Source organism: Fukomys damarensis, unplaced genomic scaffold (assembly GCF_012274545.1).
Source record: "Fukomys damarensis isolate Sample0158 unplaced genomic scaffold, DMR_v1.0_HiC HiC_scaffold_30, whole genome shotgun sequence".
Lineage (NCBI taxonomy): Eukaryota > Metazoa > Chordata > Mammalia > Rodentia > Bathyergidae > Fukomys > Fukomys damarensis.
This window is the reverse complement of record NW_022900942.1, coordinates 6,014,130-6,031,294: the sequence shown is the minus strand read 5'-3', so window position 1 is coordinate 6,031,294 and position 17,165 is coordinate 6,014,130. Positions and strand designations below refer to the sequence as shown.

General features: G+C 40.1%; 1 protein-coding gene across 4 annotated transcripts in view; it reads right to left on the bottom strand.

Annotated features, from left to right (window-relative positions):
* Positions 1-17,165, bottom strand: part of LOC104872971 (RNA polymerase II subunit A C-terminal domain phosphatase) — a 52,818-nt gene that overhangs the window by 22,915 nt on the left and 12,738 nt on the right. For 3 of the 4 annotated variants that reach the window (XM_033757343.1, XM_033757344.1, XM_033757346.1), the window contains one exon: positions 14,961-15,123. The exons of the other annotated variant lie outside the window; for it this stretch is intronic. In XM_033757343.1, coding sequence (XP_033613234.1) covers positions 14,961-15,123 — 163 coding nt within the window. The remainder of the gene's footprint in view (positions 1-14,960; positions 15,124-17,165) is intronic. 4 annotated transcript variants of the gene reach the window in all.

Genomic DNA, 17,165 nt, shown 5'->3' with positions numbered 1-17,165 from the left:
TTTGTAAATGGGGAGGGGAGGAGGGGGTGAAGGGAGGGCAGGGACAAGGAGAAAAATGAGAATCAAGACCTATTATGTAAAGGTACAGAATCCCAATGATGAATGTAATTGTTTTGTATACCTAGATTGTACCAATAACCTCAATGAAAAGAAAAAAAAAACCCAAACCAAACCAATCTTACTTATGTGAGTAGATGTCATTCTGCTGAAATTAGAGGGGCTGATGACACTGGTGGAGGCAGGAGGCTGACATATATGAGGGTAACCTGATCTGCTACTGGTGCTGTCAGCTACCTGTTCGTGTCCTCAACATCCCTTGGAAAACCCTTCTGTGCACAACAGGACAAAAAAGAAACCTAAGTGATCTTCACTAGACTGGCACATATTTTATATTTCATTGAAAAAAGGAAGTACAGTGGACTCCTGAGTTACGACTCGAATAACCCGACATATGGACAACATGAGTTATGACTAGAAATAATTATAATTGGGGGGATGGGTAACAGGGATTGAACTCAGGACCTTGTGCTTGCAAGGCAGGTCACAGAATTTGTTTTAACTTATGAACAAAGTGTTGAATTATGACCCAAATGCCAGCTATTTGTGCTTCCAGATGGTCTCAGATACATATTTAACCTTAAACAGTACTGGAAGGAACATTACCACATCCTTTCCTATGTGGGGTTAATAGAGAAATCCTGGGTCAATGTCTATCTAAGGACACTGAGATCTGTGTGTATACAGGAGAGAGACTTTGAAGGCTGTGTAGAGGAGCCTGAGCCTTCAGCCCTAGACAATCAATTGAGTTCATAAGTCAAGGGTCCAATGCAGGAGATTTTAAGAGATTAGCTTGTAAAACTTCTGAGCACTCCAAGGATGTAGAGTGCTTCGTGCTGCCTAGTGTACAGCAGGGACAGCAAGGCTCAACAAAGGACAAGGCCAGAAATGCTTTCCAAGCCATGTTTTAATGACGATTCTGCAGCAAGATCAAGAGGGCTGTGTGCAGTGTGAAGCAGCCAAGGAGACTGAAAATCACCTGGAAAACCAGTGATCGCCAGTGGATCAGAGTCACAGCCTGTGTTGCTCCCCCAGTGGACCACAAGACAACCACAGGAGAGCACCTTATAAAATGACCGCTGTGTATGTTCCAGGATCCCCATTCCTGGACTCTGGAGAGCAGATGGTGGAGAGAGAACAAAAAAGCCAGATGACTGACTCATTCAACTCTCTCGCTCTTGAAACTTCACCATAGATGCTTCTCACAGAGAACCCACTGAAGTAGTTTGTGCAGAAGATGCTTTAGCACTCAGCAGAAATAAAATCTACTGGTAAATTAATGCCTTCTTAAATTGGTTGGTGTGGAGATACACCAAAAAGAGGTGGAAAAGGCAGACAAACCTCATACTTGTTAGGGCTTATAGCCCTTCCAATTTACCAGGGGGTTCTGTCCTGTTTCCATATAACTAGGGTTATGCAGTGTTCACAGGACTGTGAAATATCTGACGTTCAGGAAACCATTATTTCGAGCAATCTGAGACAATTAAATAACAGGAAAGGGGTTCAGAGGAGGGCCAGTGACGCACTCAGCAGGACAGACAGGTAAGGCAGCTCACTTGTGCCTGTGAAGAGGTGCTTGCAAACAGTGGTATTTATGATTCCTAGGATGTCTGCTCTGATCCTAGCCTCTTGGGCACATTGACAAGGTAATGCACGTCCTGACACTGATTAGGATGTGCATGTGACTTTCAAATGGAACTTCTCTTTTGCTTTTTCTTCAAATATACAGTGTTGTGAAGAATGGAATGGCCACTGACTTAGAATCCAGGAGTCTGCAACAGCCTCGCATGAAACTTGATGCAAACCAGCATGATGGGGAAGCTGTTCCCAAGATTCCTCACTGCACCTATTAGAAGAGCTGAAGGAGAAGAGCAAACAGTGGCTGGGGAAGCAGCCTCTCTTGGTCTGGCTGCAAAGAAGCTACTAGATACACATGACTGTCACATTTCACTAAATTTTGAGGAATAGCAAAGTCCCTTCTAGTGTGAGCTGTTTGCTGTGCCTCCTGGGGACCCTCCTCTACCCTAACAGCCTTGGGGATGACCATACACATCAACAACAGGGTGTGTAGCTCATGCACGAACTCCGCCCCACCTCCAGCATAGGAATCAGCTTAACCAAGCTGAATTCTGAAGGAAAACTGAAAAAGACATTTCAAAATGGAAAGATAACCTCTTGTTCTCAAATTGGAAGAACCAATGTTATGGAAAATAGGGACCAGGGATATAGCTCAGCAATACAGTACAGCCTAGCAAGCATGAGGCCCTGAATTCAATTTCTGTAACCCACCCCCACAAAAGCCGTATTATCAGAGATGGTATAAACCAAACATCTATAGATTTAATGCAATCCTTATTAAAATACCACTACTATCCTTCACAAAAGTAGAAAAAGTAAACCTAAACTTCATATGGGACCAGAAGAGCCAAAGGAATCCTCAGCAATAAAACAGCAAGGCAGGAGGATTCACAATACCAGATTTCAAGTTATATTACAAAGCAATAGTAAAAAAATCATGGTACTGGCATGAAAATGGAGAGGCAACAGATCAATAGAATAGAACAAAAGGCTCATAAAAAATAGCCTCTTTAACAAATGGTGCTAGGAAAACTGGTTATTCACATACAGAAGACCAAAACTAGATCTCTATTGCTCACCCTATACTAAAAGTAAGTCAAAGCGATCGAAGACCTAGATATAAAAACAGAAACTCTGAAACTGCTGGAAGATAAACTAGGAGAAATACATGAAGCCACAATCACAGGCAGACTTCCTGAATAGACCCTCAATAGCACTGGAAGTAATATCACGAACCAACAAATGAGATTACATCAAATCAAAAAGCTTCTGCACAGCAAAGAAAAAAAATCAAGAGTAGAAAGATTAATATACAAAATGGAAAAAATTTTTGCTAAAGAAAAGTTTTGCTAGCTTTTCTTCAAACACAGGATTAATATATAGACTATATGAGGGGAGAAAAACCCACCAGGAAAACAAATGACCTAATTAAAAGCCAGGCAAATGAATCAAAAAAATAATTCTCACAAGAAGTACAAATGGCCAATAAGCCAATAAGTACATGAAAAAAATGTTCAACATCTTTAGCCACTAGAGCAATGCAATCAAAACTCTGAGATTCCATTCTATCCCAGTCAGAATAACAATCATCAAGAACACAAGCAAAGAATGCTGGTGAGGATGGGGGAAAAGGAATAGTACCATCGGGTGGTACAAGCTGTTCAAGGCTACAATCATGTATTCACAACCCTGCTGTGAAATGTGTTAAACCTTATCTAATACACTCAGTCATGGACACTGAACTCGTGGCCAACAAGCCTGAGCACAACTTCTGCCACACACTCATCATCTACCTGAGGCACATCACAGCCTCCTGGACAGAGGGCACTAGACAGCACTTCAGCCCTACACTCAAGACCACTTTAAATGGCAAAATTAGCAAGAAGCACAGAGATGTTTTAAGTGTGGCCCTGAAGCAACAGACCATGGAAAGGACACATGTCTACGACATGAGCTCAGGAGGAAGTGTCGCCTTGCTGGGAACGTGTTGGTGACCCCAACTGTTCACTGCTCTGTATATGTCTGTGAATATCTGAAAAGGTATTGGTTTTAGGATTATGAATACATTTTAACAGATTTTTCAAATGCAGAATGTAAATAATGAGACTATATGGTAATTATGTAACCATACTTCAAAAACTATTTTAATTTATAACTTTACAGAAAAAAAGCAAACTTGTCTATAGTCTAAGGTGATATGAAATTCCAAGGCTTACGAATGTGATGAGAGTCAACTATCACTCTGCTGTGTAGAAACACACCCATCTGCTCCAATCAAAACACACCTTGAGCTAGGCGTGGTGGCACATGCCTATAATTTCAGCACTGAGGAAGGCTGAGGAGGGAGGGTTCCAAGTTTGAGTTCTGCCTGGGCAACTCAGCAGGACTCTGTATCAAAATAAAAATAGAAAGGGTTGGGATGTAGCTTAATAGTAGAGTGCCCTTGGGTTCAATTCTGAGAACAAGAGCAGGGGTCAGAGAGTTGGCAGGAGTGGGGTGGAGAAAAAAGATGCACCTTATCTTGAGTAAGACATGTCCTCTAGTAGATTCAACCAGGCACCATCCTGATAGTCCTCACCTGCTGATGCTCAAGCCCTGGGAAGTCAGTTCTACTGAGTGACAGGCTGCCAAGGCTAGTGTGCAACCTGATTTTAAATTATATTACTTTTTATCTGAGAATGGATTTTTACAGTCTAGATTCCTTCTCACGCTTATGACTGAAAAGATGACCCTGCCTACCTTAATGAAATTCTGAATGTATGCACCTCACTTTTCCAATGTACCAGGAGAAATGATACACAGCAATGTGTGTTCATGCTCACACTGTTAAGACAATCATACTTTCTAAACAACACTTTTGAAATAAGTTGCAAAGATGATGGATAGGTACCTGGATGGAGAGGGGAACCCCAGGCAATCTCACAGTGAGTCAGTAATGCTTGTCAGTATGCATTCACACTGAGGCCCAAAGACACACCTGGTCTGTGTTCTCACTTTTTCAAGGCTTCCTTTACACCCATAGATTAAGATTGAAGCCACCGGGCTGGGGATTTGGCTTAGTGGTGCTGCCACTTATCTTACAAATGTAAGGTCCTGAGTTTGATCTCTGGTACAAAAAAAAGGTTGAAGCCACCTAAAACTTGGGCATCCGCCTATTTAGGTAGTGTAGGTGTCTGTTGTCCACACTGCATGTTGACAGGGTATAACCTGGAACCTTCTGGAAGTAGAAGGGTGGAACAGTGGTCTCATTCTAGCTCCATTGGTCTCTAAGGGGTACTTAGTCAGGGAAGGGAGGCATTTGCACTTGGCTCAACTTTTAATCACTACTGACATTAGGGTTGTTAGGCACCATGCTAAAAGAACACAGGGAGAGATATAGCAGCCATGCACCACATGGCCCCTGGATTTTGAGTCCTGGATGCAGCCATTTGTCAAATCTGATATGACTCTACATTTTGTTTATCCTTGGCATGAGGCAGCAGAGGTACAGACCAACCAATCAATCTGATCAATCTGATCACAGATGAGGCCAATGCCCAAGGAGAGAAGGTAAACCTGGAGGGGGCCAGCAGGCCCAGCGAGAAAGTACACACCTTGCCAGCAGGACTAGGTCCAAGGAAGGCCTGTGGCTATTGTAAACCACAAAAACAGGATGGGGTTTTATTCCAAAAGTGAATCCTTCCTGGTAGAATAGAGTTGGAGCTGAAACCCAGCGCAGAGCCTGCCACACTACCAGAAGAGTGTTAAATCAGGCACTATTTTGGCAAGAGGATGATTATTTATTTATTTTTAATTATTTTTCCTGATACTGGGGACTGAACTCAGGACCTTGCGCTTGTGAGGCACGTGAAGTGCCACTGAGCTAAAGCCCTAGTCCGAAGATAATTGTTTAAAACTGAGCCAAAGAACAACTACAGAATAACTCTACTTCAGGGTTTCCAGTGTTACCTTTGCACAGTGACTTGATAAGAAACAGCCATTGGAGATAGCTATAGAGAGGGTGCAGCTAGACACAGAACCCCTGAGAAGCTAAAGCTCAGGCCAGGAAGGACCCTAGTGTGGCCCTCCACAGCAAGAAATTAGGCCTAGCAAGTGTAGCTTTCAGGAGGCTGGATCTGAAAGCACTGACATTAAATACAACTATATGCTTGAGCCCCTGCTCCACAGCCTACATGTACCAGAGACCAGAGGGTTGATGGGTTTTCCCAATCTTTCAGTGTGAGCAAGGACATTCTCCAGCTTGAATGGTTGCCACAGTCTGGGGTATACAGACAGAGGAGTCTTTGGAGGAGGCGGGTGCTACCTCATAAACCTACAGGCTATAAAGCTAGGTGGAAAGAATCATGAGTTGTTGGATTCCAAGATTGCAAATCATGGAAAGAAACCATTCATCCAAAAACACAAGAAATGTTATTTTTGGACTCAATTTTTATATTTTTTCTTTCTTTTTCCATCATTGGTTTTTTGGTATTTCAAGTTCTTTTTATCAACTTCTTTTCCTTTTCCTTTTTTCCTTTATTTTGCTGTTTTTCTCTTTTTTCTTGTTTGTTCTTTTCATTTTTTATCCAATACTATCAATATCTTTTCACTCCTCAATGAGATTCTCTAACTCACTTTTCCCTCCTCCTCCTCATCTTCCATTAATTTTTCAAATTTTACTTTTTTCATTCTCTAGCTGCCCCCCCCCCATCTTCACTAGCAAAACCATTAAGCTTCATGAATCTTTAGATAACATTCATTTATTTATTTATTTTGGTACCAGGGATTAAACAAACTCAGGACCTTGTACTTGTGAGGCAGGCGCATTGCCACTGAGCTAAAAGCCCTGGCCCTACTTTATTCTATGCTATTACTGTTCAATAGTGTTCTATTGTTACTAGAGGTAAAGCTGTTCCATTTAGTAGATATTTACTGTAGGTTTGTGTTTGTATTTTTACTATGATAATAGAACTCTTCTCTATGGTTATGGTACATTGTTGATTCTTAGGCTATGTCAAAATCCAGTTTGATTTTACTTCTATAGCCAAGGTGACACAGTTGTTTCTTTTTTCTTTTTCTGTGTGACATTATTTGGATTGCTTTTGTGTCATTAACAATACTGTGGGCTCATTCCTTGAGAATTGGGTGGCTGTTGACCCAACTACATTGCAGTATCCCTTCCCAAATAAACAGAATGGATTTTGAAAAGAGGAAAAGCCTAGAGTTAACCACACTTAGAGTATATCACAAAAAAGCAGACAATAACTAAAGAGGTATCCATTGTAGCAACAAAGCTTTCCATTATAATTAACACAAAAGCCTCAGCACACACACAAAAAACAAAACAAACAAAACCACAACAAACAAAAATAGAAACATGATAAGACAAGGTAACAAAAGTCCTTCATAAACTCCCCACTCTCCCAAAGCTTATCCATGGGGCACTGACCAGGAGGAAATCAAAAGCAGCATAGACAAATTATTTGAAAGAGTAACAAAGGAGGTGGAAAAAAATTGGTCAATACATTGCTTAACAAGTTCAAAGTAGATATAACAAATAAGGGATGCAATAAACAAAATGATCAGGCAGACACTAAGGAAAAGCTAGCTGTGCTAAACAAAATGATACAAAGCATGAATGTCCAGTTTAGCAAAGTATTAGAGTCCATGAGCCAGGCATGGTGGCGCACACCTGTAATCCCAGCACTCTGGAGGCTGAGGCAGGAGGATCGCTGTGAGTTCGAGACCAGCCTGGGCTACATAGTGAGTTCCAGGTCAGTCTCAACTATGAAGTGAGACCCTGTCTCAACTCTCCCCTCAAAAAAGAATTAAGAGTCCATGAAATGGTATCAAACAGAAAGTCAGAAGACTAAAAATTCTATTGAAAGTATGGGCAGCAGAAGTGACTAATGTGAGGACAGAGTGTCACAACTAGAAGACAGAGCCCTTACTGGTGACTAGTTATTGAGAGAAACCTTAAAAACAAGAGAACATAAAATTGATCAAATAGGTGCTAGATGATGGAAAGAAGACTAATTTAAGATTAGCAGAATTAGTGAAAAATCAGAAGACAACAAAAATGACATAAAAAACTGTTTACCCTAATAGGGGAAAACTTTCCAAATATGAGAAAAAAAGTTAACATAAGGCATTCACAACCCCAAATAGCAATAATCAGAAAGAAATCTCCATGACAAATTAGTCAAAATCCCGTAAGTCCAACACATGGAATAAATTTTCATGTCTTACAGAAAAACAATGAATTACTTATAGAATTATAGCAAACTTTTTAATACAATCCTTAAAAAGTCAGAAAAGTTTGAAGTGAAGTGTTTCAAGACCCCAAACAAAATAACTTCCAACCTACACTGAGATATTCTGAAAAATTACCTTCAAAATTGATGGAAAAATCAGCTATTTCCATGATAAAGAGCACCTCATTCATAACAACCAAAAAGCACACCAAAAAATTCCCAAGGAAATCCTAGAAACAAGGTGAATAATGCCAAAAGGTCTAATAGAAAAAATGCAGGAGGGCCAGGGATTTAGCTCAGCGGTTTGGTGGCCTGCCTTGCAAGCGCAAAGACCCAAGTTAAATCCCTGGTACCAAAAAAAAAAAAAAAAGAATACGTGCAGGAGCGCAGTTAAGTAGAAGGGAAAGAAAGGACCTTAACAAAGGAAAATAGCATGATGACATAAAGTAGCCAACAACTTTCACTAGTAGCACTCAATATGACTGGTCTCAACTCCCCAATCAAGACACAGTTTGGCAAAATGCATCGATCAAGAAAGAAAATCTGCTGTACACAACAAACAGATTTATCTCCCTCCCCAATTCATAGAGTTAATATTCAATGGTGCTGGGCATGGTGGCACATGCCTACGATCCCAGCATTTGGGAGGCTGAGGCAGGAGGATCACTGTGAGTTCGAGACCAGCCTGGGCTACACAGTGAGTTCCAGGTCAGTCTCAACCACATTAGTGAGAACCTGTCTCAAAAAACAAAAACAAACAAACAAAAAATTCAATGGATGGAAAACAATATTTCATGCAATGGGAACCTGAAAACAAGCAAGAGTAGCTATCCTACTTTCAGACAAAGTAAACTTCAAGCCAAAACTGATCAGAAGTGGCAAAGAAGGTCATGATGTACTGGTTAAGGGAAATTCAACAGTAGGAGATAATTATAAACATATGCACCACACACTGGTATGGCAACTTTATAACAATTGGACAAAATAGATCAGATAAACATCAATACATTTATAGTGAGGAACCTTAATACTCAACTGTCACAAACAGATCAACTATACAAAAAAAAAAAATTCAACACAGAAATATCAAAGTTGGAAAAAAACCTTCAAACAAACAGACTTAACAGATATATTTGAAGAGTGTTCCACCAAACATCAGAATACATAATCTTACCAGCAGCATATGGAACTTTCTCTAAAACAAACCACATATCAGCCCATAAAATCTGCTTAAGTGAATTGAAAAGAATAAAAATTATCTCATGCATTTTATCATAGTGCAGTGAAACCAGAAATTCAAGTCAAAAAGCCATAGAAATTATGCAAATACATAGAAATTAAACAATACATTCTTGAATAATCAGTGAGTCACAGAAGACATCAAAGAAAAAATTAGTTTCTAGAATCAAACAATAATGTCAGTACAATGTACTAGAACTTATAGGACACAATGAAAGCTGTCATAAGAGGGGACTTTATAGCTGTGAATACCCACATGAGAAAAACACAGTGAGCCCAAATAAGTAACTGAATGATGCACCTCAAAATGAGAACAATCCAAATCCAAAGATAAGAGAAGAAATGAATAAAATAAATGAGTTTGAAAAAACAATACAAAGAAGCAATGACTGGAAGAACTGGTTCTCAGAAAAAATAAACAAACTAGAGAAACTCTCAGCCAATCTTACAAAGAAATAGAAAAAAAAAAGACAATGTAATCATTGCAATTTGAAGTGAAAAAGGTGAGCTAGGGATTTAAGTCAGTGGTGCTGCTGCCTGCCTTGAAAGTGCAAGGTCCTGAGTTTGATCCCTGATACAAAACGCACACACACACACTGAAAAAGGTGAAATTACAATGAACACTGTCAAAATCCAAAAGATTATTTTCAACTACTCTTAAAATCTGTACTCCAAGAATTAGAGAAGTCAGAAAAAAATGGCCAGATTTCAAGACAGATAGGAATTACCAAAACAGAACCAAGAAGATATAGAAACAATAAGTAATTCAATAAAAGTAATGAAATTGAAGCAGTAATAAAAACCCTACCAATTAAGAAGAGCCCAGGTCCTCATGGATTCACTGTTGATTTCTTCAAGAATTTCAGGGCCAATCTAACACCAATGCTCCTCAAACTTTTTAATGAAATTGAAAGGGAAGGAGTACTCTCTTAAGTCATTTTTGGAAGCCAGCATTATGCTGATTCCAAACCAAAAAAGAGAACTACAGGCCAATCTCTTTAATGAATATAGATTTTGTAAAAATCCTTAACAAGGTACTGGCGAACAATGTAATAAATCATCAAAAAGATCATGACCAACCAAGTTTCATCCCAGGGATGCAAGGATGGTTCAACCTACACAAATCAATAAACATACAGATGCAAATCACATAAACAGATTATCTCAACAGACGCAGAAAAAGCCTGTGCCAAAATTCAACATCTATTTATGATAAAAAGTCTGAAGAAAATAGGTATTAAAGAACCTTATCTCAAACTGATAAAAGCCATTTATGACAAATTCACAGCCAACATTGTATTACATGCGGGAATGCTAAAAGCTTTTCCACTAAGTAAGAAACAAAACAAGAATGTCCACTATCTCCACTTCTGTTCAACATAGTACTCAGAACATCAGCTAGAGCAATCAGGCAAGACAAACAAAAGGGATATATTTGCAGTTGACATTATCTTCTACATAAAAGACCCAAAATAATTCCACCAAATACTCTCAGAACTAACTAATAACCAAATTCAGTAATGTAGCAGGGTACAAAATACACATACACAAATAATTAGCATTCTCATATACCAATAATGAACTCATTGAGAAAGAAATGAGGAAAACAATACCATTTACAATACCTGCAAGAAAAATTAAATACTTTGAAATTAACCTAAACAAGGAAGTAAAAGATCTCTAAAATGAAAATATAGTGCTCTGAAAAAGGAGACTGAAAAGAATACCAGAAAATGAAAAGACAGACAGAACCAATACAGTCAAAATAGCCACATTTCCAAAACTGATATGCAGACTTAATGCAATTCCAATCTAAATATCAACAACATACTCACAGAATTAGAGAAAACAACTTTAAAATTCATATGGACTCAGAAGAGACCTAGAATAATAAAAGCAATCTCAGGTAACAAGAGCAAAGCAGGAGACATCATAATCCCTGATTTGAAATTATATTACACAGCTATAGTGATTAAGAAAACAGCATATTACCAGCACAAAAACAGATATGTGGCTCATTGGTAAAGAACAGAGAATGCAGAAACAACTCCAGATACATTCAGCCATCTGACTTTTCACAAAGGGACAAAAAATATATACTGAAGGAAAGGCAGCCACTTTTTCGCAAATGGTGCTAGGAAAACAGGTTATCCCCATGGAAAAGATTCAATCTAGACACATATATCTCACTATGTAATGAACTAAAATCAAAATGGATCAAAGAACTAAATGTTAAAACAGAAACACTTAAGCTGCTAAAAGACAAAATTGGTAAAATTCTTGATGACAGACACAGGTAAGGACTTTCTGAAAAGAACCTCAGTAGTGTAAGAAATAGTACAAGAATCAACAAATGACAGCATATCAAATTAAAAGGCTTCTGCACAGCAAAGGAATCAACCAGTCAGGTGTGGTGGTGCAAGCCTGTAATCCTAGCACTTAGGAGGCTGAGGCCAGCCTAGGTTTTGTAGTGAGTTCAAGGCCAGCCTAGACTGCATAGTGAAACCCTGTCTCCAAAAACCAAAAGCCAAATACAAAAAACAAAACAACAACAACAAAAGAGAACAACCAAAATAGTGAAGAGACAACCGACAGAATGGGAAAACAATTTTGCCACCTATTCCTCAGACAGAGGTCTTGTATCTACAATATATAAAGAACAACCCCCCATAAAATACCCAATCAAAAAATGGACCAATGAAATAGGCATTTCTCAGAAGTAGTAGTACAAATGGCACATATATACATGAAAAAAAAAGTTCAACATCTCTGGCTATTAAAAAATGCAAATGAAAACAACGCCAAGATTTCATCTTACTCCAGAAAAAATGGCTATCATTGAGAAATCAAATAATATCAAGTCCTGGGCAGGGTGCAGGGAAAAAGAAACTCTTTTTCCCTATTGGTAGGAATACTATGGAAATCAGTATGGAGATCCCTCAAAATACAAACACTAGAAATTCCATTCAACCTACCTGCTCTCTCCTTCTAGGTATATTCCTGAAAGAGTTAAAGACATATTACAGTGATTATATACATGCCCATGTTTAAACAGCACAATTCATAATAGCTAAGTATTTGAAGGAATCTATATTTTCATCAGCAGATGAATGGATAAAGAAAATGTGATATTTATATACAACAGAAAAGTACTCTCCCATAAAGGATAAACCTGAGTCATTTGTAGAAAAATACCTTGTACCTTGAGACCATAAGGTTAAATAAAATAAATCAGACATATAAGTTTAAATATTGTGTGGTTTTTTAAATATGAGAAACCTGAAAGAAAAATAAAGAGCAAAATAAAAGATATATATAGGAAAGGAGGAGATGTTTTTCAAATGAAAACCAGACCAAGAGATGAAGGGTGGAGGAGGAAGGGGATAAAAAAGAACTGAGATGTGTTATATACATGTACCAAGTTCCCAAGAGGACATAACATGGACTGCTGCTTAGTATGCAGCTTCCTTGCTTTTATTATCTACTATGGAGTGTAGTCCTCAATCGCCCTTCCACTTAGGTGCCCAAAGTGGTCAGAAGTCTCAGGAGCTGCAACTGACTAGAAAGGAAGAGTCCAGCAGAGAGAAAGTAGATTTATCTGGGGTGGGATTGTCTTATCTGACTCAAGAACAGGGAACCTGCAAGGAAACAAACATAACTGAAACCAGAAGTCTGATGGGGATTGGTGGCAAGGAGGAGCTGTGTGCACCTTTCCCAAGGCCACAAGGGTGCAAATTTCCAGTTCTGGCCCTCGGAAGTCCAGAGTGGGTCTCACAGGATGAAAATTAAGATATTGTGTCAGCAGACTGGGTCCTTCAATTAGGATCCCCTTTCTGCCTTTTCCGGCTTCTAGAAGCCACACGGTCCTCAGCTTCTGGCCTTTGTCATCTCCAAACCAGCAGCATCCTATCACCTTGTTGTCTTTGCTTGCCACTTCCATCATGAGGAACCACAGGAAGTGTGCCACTTGGGGGCCATTTCCTCTGGGTTCTTATTACTATCTGCAGAGCCCCTCTACCTTGTAGGTCAAATATACACTGCAGGATCCTTTCTCTTTTCAATTCCACTTCATCTTATGGATGAACCTTAAACCAAATATGAGGTTTAGGTTACTGTTTATTTATGAAAGCAAACTCAAAGCTGTGACTCAACTACGAAGCCAGGAAGGAAACTGTGACGTGGCAGTGGCGGTCAGGCAGGAACAGATCAGGGTCTACGAGCTCCCTTCCCATTCATGCCCAGCAGGAAGCAGACGCTGTTCCTGTCAAGCCATCTGAGGCTTGGGGGCAAAGAAGTAGTCATCAAGGAACATTCTTATAGAGAAACATTTTCATCAAACAAAAACAACTGATGTTCAAAAAGGCAGAAACGTCACAAATAGAGAAATTCAGCAAATCCAAAAAAAAAGGGTTGAATCCTTATAAGGCAAACTATTGTCTGAAGATGATGGAAAATCTGAGTTACGGATGAGATTCTATCCTGAATATAACTATGTGTATTTTTCTGCTATTGCTAAAAATAAACAAAAACCATTTTCTTGTTTAAAAACTACTGCACATCCAACAAAACAATATTCCTGACCTTGGCACAATGATGCCAGATGGATAACTGCAGATGTAGATGCATCTGAATGGGGCAAAGCTTCACCAGAAGGCTGGTAAGAATCCCGCAGTTGTGGCCCAAGACCCATTTTTCTACAGTGGTCCTTTCAAAGCAGTCTGCCTAAGAACAACACTGCACAGATCGCCCCTCGCAAAACCCCCAGCAGGCAATACATTTTGTCAAAGAATGACATGGCATGGACTACTTGCCAGAAAAAGTGCTGGAAGGTGTGAAACCCACCAAAGTACTGTCCAGGGACCCCAGAAGAATGTGGGCCAAGGGACACAGGAGTCACACAGAGTCAGGCCTTGCACATGAGCAGCAAGTCATGTAATAGTGGGTCTACTGTTTTAAAAGCTAGGAGACAGAAAACAATATGACATGGCAGACTACTTGCCAGAAAAAGTGCTGGAAGGTGTGAAACCCACCAAAGTACTGTCCAGAGACCCAGAAGAATGTGGGTCAAGGGACACAGGAGTCACACAGAGTCAGGCCTTGTACATGAGCAGCAAGTCATATGATAGTGGGTCTACTGTTTTAAAAGCTAGGAGACAGAAAACAATACTGACTTATAAAATTATTTTTAGTTTAGTTGTTTCAGTCCTATGGAAAATCTCCACTGTACTTGGGCTCAATCCCAAGTGGATATGTGTCCTAGTATCACTATTCCAACAAGTATTTGAAAAACTAACTCTACTTTCATTGCCTAAAATTATATAGTATTGTAAAATGATTTCATAAGAAACTGCTAGTCATAATTTGTGTGTGCATATGTTTAAAATCTATGTTCACCAGAAAACACAGTAATCTAGGGTTTCTCCATGTGGGCCCTATGGACTTTCTTGGACTATTCCCTTGCAGGGCATCCTGTACATTGTAGGTGCTGAGCAGCACCTCTTGCTCCTGCCCAGTGGATGCCAGAAGTATCCCACCTCGTCGTGACAACTGTAACTGTTTGCAGATACATCCAATGTACTTGAGGAAAAAAAAGCACAGAACTGGCTGAGAGCTGAGTCACGGACCCCAACCCAGCTGTCAGTGTTCTTAATGCCAAACTCTGCAGATACATCACTTAATGCATTATAGCTCCCTTTTAATAGGAAACCTAGGAAAGACACAGGTGCTATCTCCCAAGAACACACACTTCTGCATGAGCACATTATCTTAGTTCCACCTCTAATGCCCAGCACGCAGCAGCCTCCCTGGGAGTGCTGCTGCCCACTGCCTGCGTCCTGCGCGGCGCTTGCTCACCTCTTTGTCCATACTCTCTAAGTCTTCCTTACAAAGAGTGTACAGCGGCATTGTCTCTGACATACTGGGCTGGCGCTTTCTTCTGGCAGGGCCAGGCTGCTCTCCATCTCGAGCATCGGGGAGCTCTTCACCAAACATCTGCTGCTGATGTGGCAGAACAGCTCTGAAAGGAATGTCATAGTCCCGCATGAGGAAAGCAGTCGGATTGCACGTTTCCAGCTCTGCATTAGAGCCCTGACTCTTGAGCTAGGCCACAAATACAGAGAATGTTCTCATGGAAAGGCAGGACGCTCTGTGGATGACACCCATCTGCTATCTCTGACATGTTCAGCACACTGTGCCTCCTCCTTGGGCCAGTTCAGGGGCCCACGGAAGCTCACTCACCTCCCTTCACCAGCAAAAAGCCCCATCCATGGGGCATCTGCCTGGTTCAATTCACTTTACAACAAGTGCAAAATTTGAGAGAGATGAACTTCCTCCTAGAAACTGCCAGGAAGTATTATTTACTCTCAAGTGAAGTCATGAGAGCCATACAAAAGCAACATTATATACTATCCAAGCGATACAACAGGTCCAAGAAATGCAGTGGTGTCTTAAGAGGACATAAAAGGAGTGGAATTAATCTTTTCAGAGGACAGCAAAGATACATTAAGATATTCATCGAGTATCAGTGGAACAGATCAGCCAACAAGGACCAAGCCCATTTCAAGGATGCTTCTGGTCTAGAACCCCCGACATACTTATCTTGCACCAATTTTCCTATTGCTAAAAATCTCAGTTCCGTTTGAAACAGGTTTTTACTCTATAGGTACTTTCTTCTAGATGTGTCAACTCTCATGGAATATAGTTTTACACATGTTCATGACTGTCACTGTCAGAATGTAAGGTAAATCTCCGTGAAGCTGCAGTACAGTATATCCTTTAATGAGACAGAACTATTTCTGACAGCTGGGAAGATGCGATGAGGAAGTATGGAGCATCATACTTCCTCACTGGGCTGTAGGCCGGGCTACTTCATACACTAAAGACAAGGCAGGAAGACCTTATCATCATGAAGAAAAATGAGGGCATTCATTCAAGGTTTCAAAGTTTAAAAAACACAATTGTATTAGGCTAGTCAAATGTTATCCAGTGAAAGTTAGATTTTCTGTCCAAAAATCTAAAAAATGTGATCTGCTCTTTCTAAAGTTAAGACTATTTCTATCTTTCTCAAAATTCAGCTAATCACAAAGGATTAACCTAAGGCGTAACTCACTTACCCACACCAACACTAGCCATTCACAGCTATCACCATCTGCTCCTAACACTCATTACTCCAAAGACAAGTGTGAAAAAGCTCACATTTAGTAAAGTTTCATTTTGCTCAAAACAAACATATTACAGTCTCTTTTTAGAAAAGTTAATACTTTTAACAATAACTGAAATGTCAGAACAAGAATGCCACCCCTATCAAAAGCAACCAGGACAGGGTTGATTTTCAAAGGTCCATAAAGCCACTGTGGGTCTGGCATCAGCAAGAGACTACTTTAGGGGGACTGGCTTTTTTCATGCTTCTCCACCTATTAGATGTTATACAGATCAGTCAATAAAAAGAGGACTCCTCAGGCCCTCTGAGGGCATCTGCAAGGTTATTTTTCTTCTTTTAACAGCAAGGGAAGGCCAAGTTTCTTCTTGTATTTCTGCCACTCTAAGACAATAAAGCAGAATGGGACAAATGTTAAGCCAGAAAGGGATACAAAAATGTAGAATTAGCCATTCTAATTACATTCCTTTTTGATTTGGAATAGTTAAAAGCATTTCTTAATGATATCTTAAAAGATCTTTCAGATAATGCTGCTTCCATTCCAGCCCAATCCACCAATGCCCCTGCTACAGGGTCAAGAGAAGGCCAAGGAGGGGTACATGGGAAACTTGAAGTTCAACACCATAGGCGGCAGCAGGGCCCCTCCCACTCCTTGCACAGGGGGCAGTGCCACAGGCAGCCCAGTGGAGCCAGGACTTTCATTATCCTCTAGTGTACTGTGGACCAGCACAGGTGTTCCCCAGGAATGACACCCCTACTCTAATCTCAGGTGTCAACAGAGGTCATGAGGGGACTGGACTTCCACACCACCGGCAGGAACGTGGTGCTGCCTCTACTTCTGCTATTGCCGTGGAGTCACGAAGAATCAATTAAGGTAAAGATTAAGTAAGATCCAGTGTCCC